Genomic DNA, 1,410 nt, shown 5'->3' with positions numbered 1-1,410 from the left:
TTTTTTTTTTTTTTTTTTTTTTTTTTTTTGTGCCACACTAACCATTCGTAGTGATTTTCTTTTTTTTTTTTAAATACAGTGTTTTGTAGAGGGGTGTGATGAAAGTGCTCTTTGCCATTTTTCACCTCCGCAGAAAATATATAAAATTGGAAAATCTCTCTCTCTCTCTCGCTGCTGATAGAGGAATGACTGTGCCCCCATTTGGGCAAAACAAAAAAATTCAGAGCACAGTTTGAACCCAAACCTCCCCTACAATGCCAATTTCGCACCACGAGGGATGCGGGTGTAAGCACGCGGACGAGGTGTTGAGGGGTGGGGAGTTCCTCCTCAAATATATGGACGTGGAAAAGGTTACTGCGCTGAATGAGAAGGTAACTCTTTGGCAGGGGTGTGTGTGTGTGCAGATCGGCTGCGCATGGGCTGCACACCATGTTGATATGTTAGCGACGCCGTCACCACACCACCACAATATCATCACCACCCGTGCGGCACACCGTTTCCCCCTTGTTGGCCGTTTGAAGGTCCCTGGATCTTGCAGGAAAATTCTGAAGATATACGACGAGAGACTGTCCCCCGCATGCTGCGAGAGTGACGCGGACCATGAGTTGGTATGGCCTCGTCTGAGCAGCAAGTCGACACCTGATTTTGCTCTCCACCTCCCCCATTTTTAACATGTCTCATTTGTATCTCCCTCCCATTTTCCTCCCCTCATTAGATTATTAACATTCCTTTTACTAGCCCGTGCAAGGTACAGGATGCTTATATGCGAGAGGAGCTGTGCGTGCAAATCTGGAAGCGACGGAGCGTCCCCAATGTGACTAGCATCAATTCGCGAACCGCACACTATCCATTTGTGAACGGCATACCATTAATATGTGAACGACATACCATTCATATGTGAACCCCGCTGCACGCTCCTCAGATCGTCAGTCTGTTCCTCATTGGAGGGGAGGAAGGAAGCCACCCGAAGAAGATCAAAATTTACTCCAACAGGGAGGACATCGACTTTGAGAAGTAACTCTCTTCATTTTTTTTTTTTTTTTTTTTTTTTAGAAGAAGGGAGTGACTTTAAACAAAAACAATTATATGTGCATAGCAGAACAATCTGCACGCATGATGCAAACGCGTTGTAGCGATATTTGCGCCGCCCCCCCCTCTTTTCCCTTTTTTCCGCGCAGCATCCACGACTTCAAGTGTGTGCAGGAGCTGGACCTCGCGGAGGACTACCACGGGTCGGTAGAGTACCCGCTCAAGGTGCGTCTTTGCGTGTGGTGGGGGAACAAAAATTGAGAGTCATATGGAGAGCCATTTGCAGAGCCATTTCGACGCCCCTTTTTCTGCCCATTTGACCGTCCATCTTCCCCCCCCCCCTGCGCAGGTGACCTCCCTCTTCAACGTGACCCACCTCAC

The 1,410-nt window shown here is 48.0% G+C and overlaps 1 protein-coding gene across 1 annotated transcript; it reads left to right on the top strand.

The window, feature by feature from the left end:
• Positions 1–254: 254 nt before the first annotated feature.
• Positions 255–1,396, top strand: AK88_00322 (uncharacterized protein; the record flags this gene model as incomplete). Its single annotated transcript, XM_012477973.1, has 6 exons — positions 255–371; positions 522–608; positions 716–748; positions 923–1,014; positions 1,179–1,254; positions 1,379–1,396. Coding segments are annotated over 6 exons (423 nt in total), but the record flags the coding sequence as incomplete, so codon positions are not given.
• Positions 1,397–1,410: the final 14 nt, after the last annotated feature.

The sequence above is a fragment of the Plasmodium fragile genome (assembly GCF_000956335.1).
Source record: "Plasmodium fragile strain nilgiri unplaced genomic scaffold supercont1.3, whole genome shotgun sequence".
NCBI classification, from domain to species: Eukaryota; Apicomplexa; class Aconoidasida; order Haemosporida; family Plasmodiidae; genus Plasmodium; species Plasmodium fragile.
The sequence above is the reverse complement of the archived record's forward strand: the minus strand, read 5'-3'. Positions and strand labels throughout refer to the sequence as shown.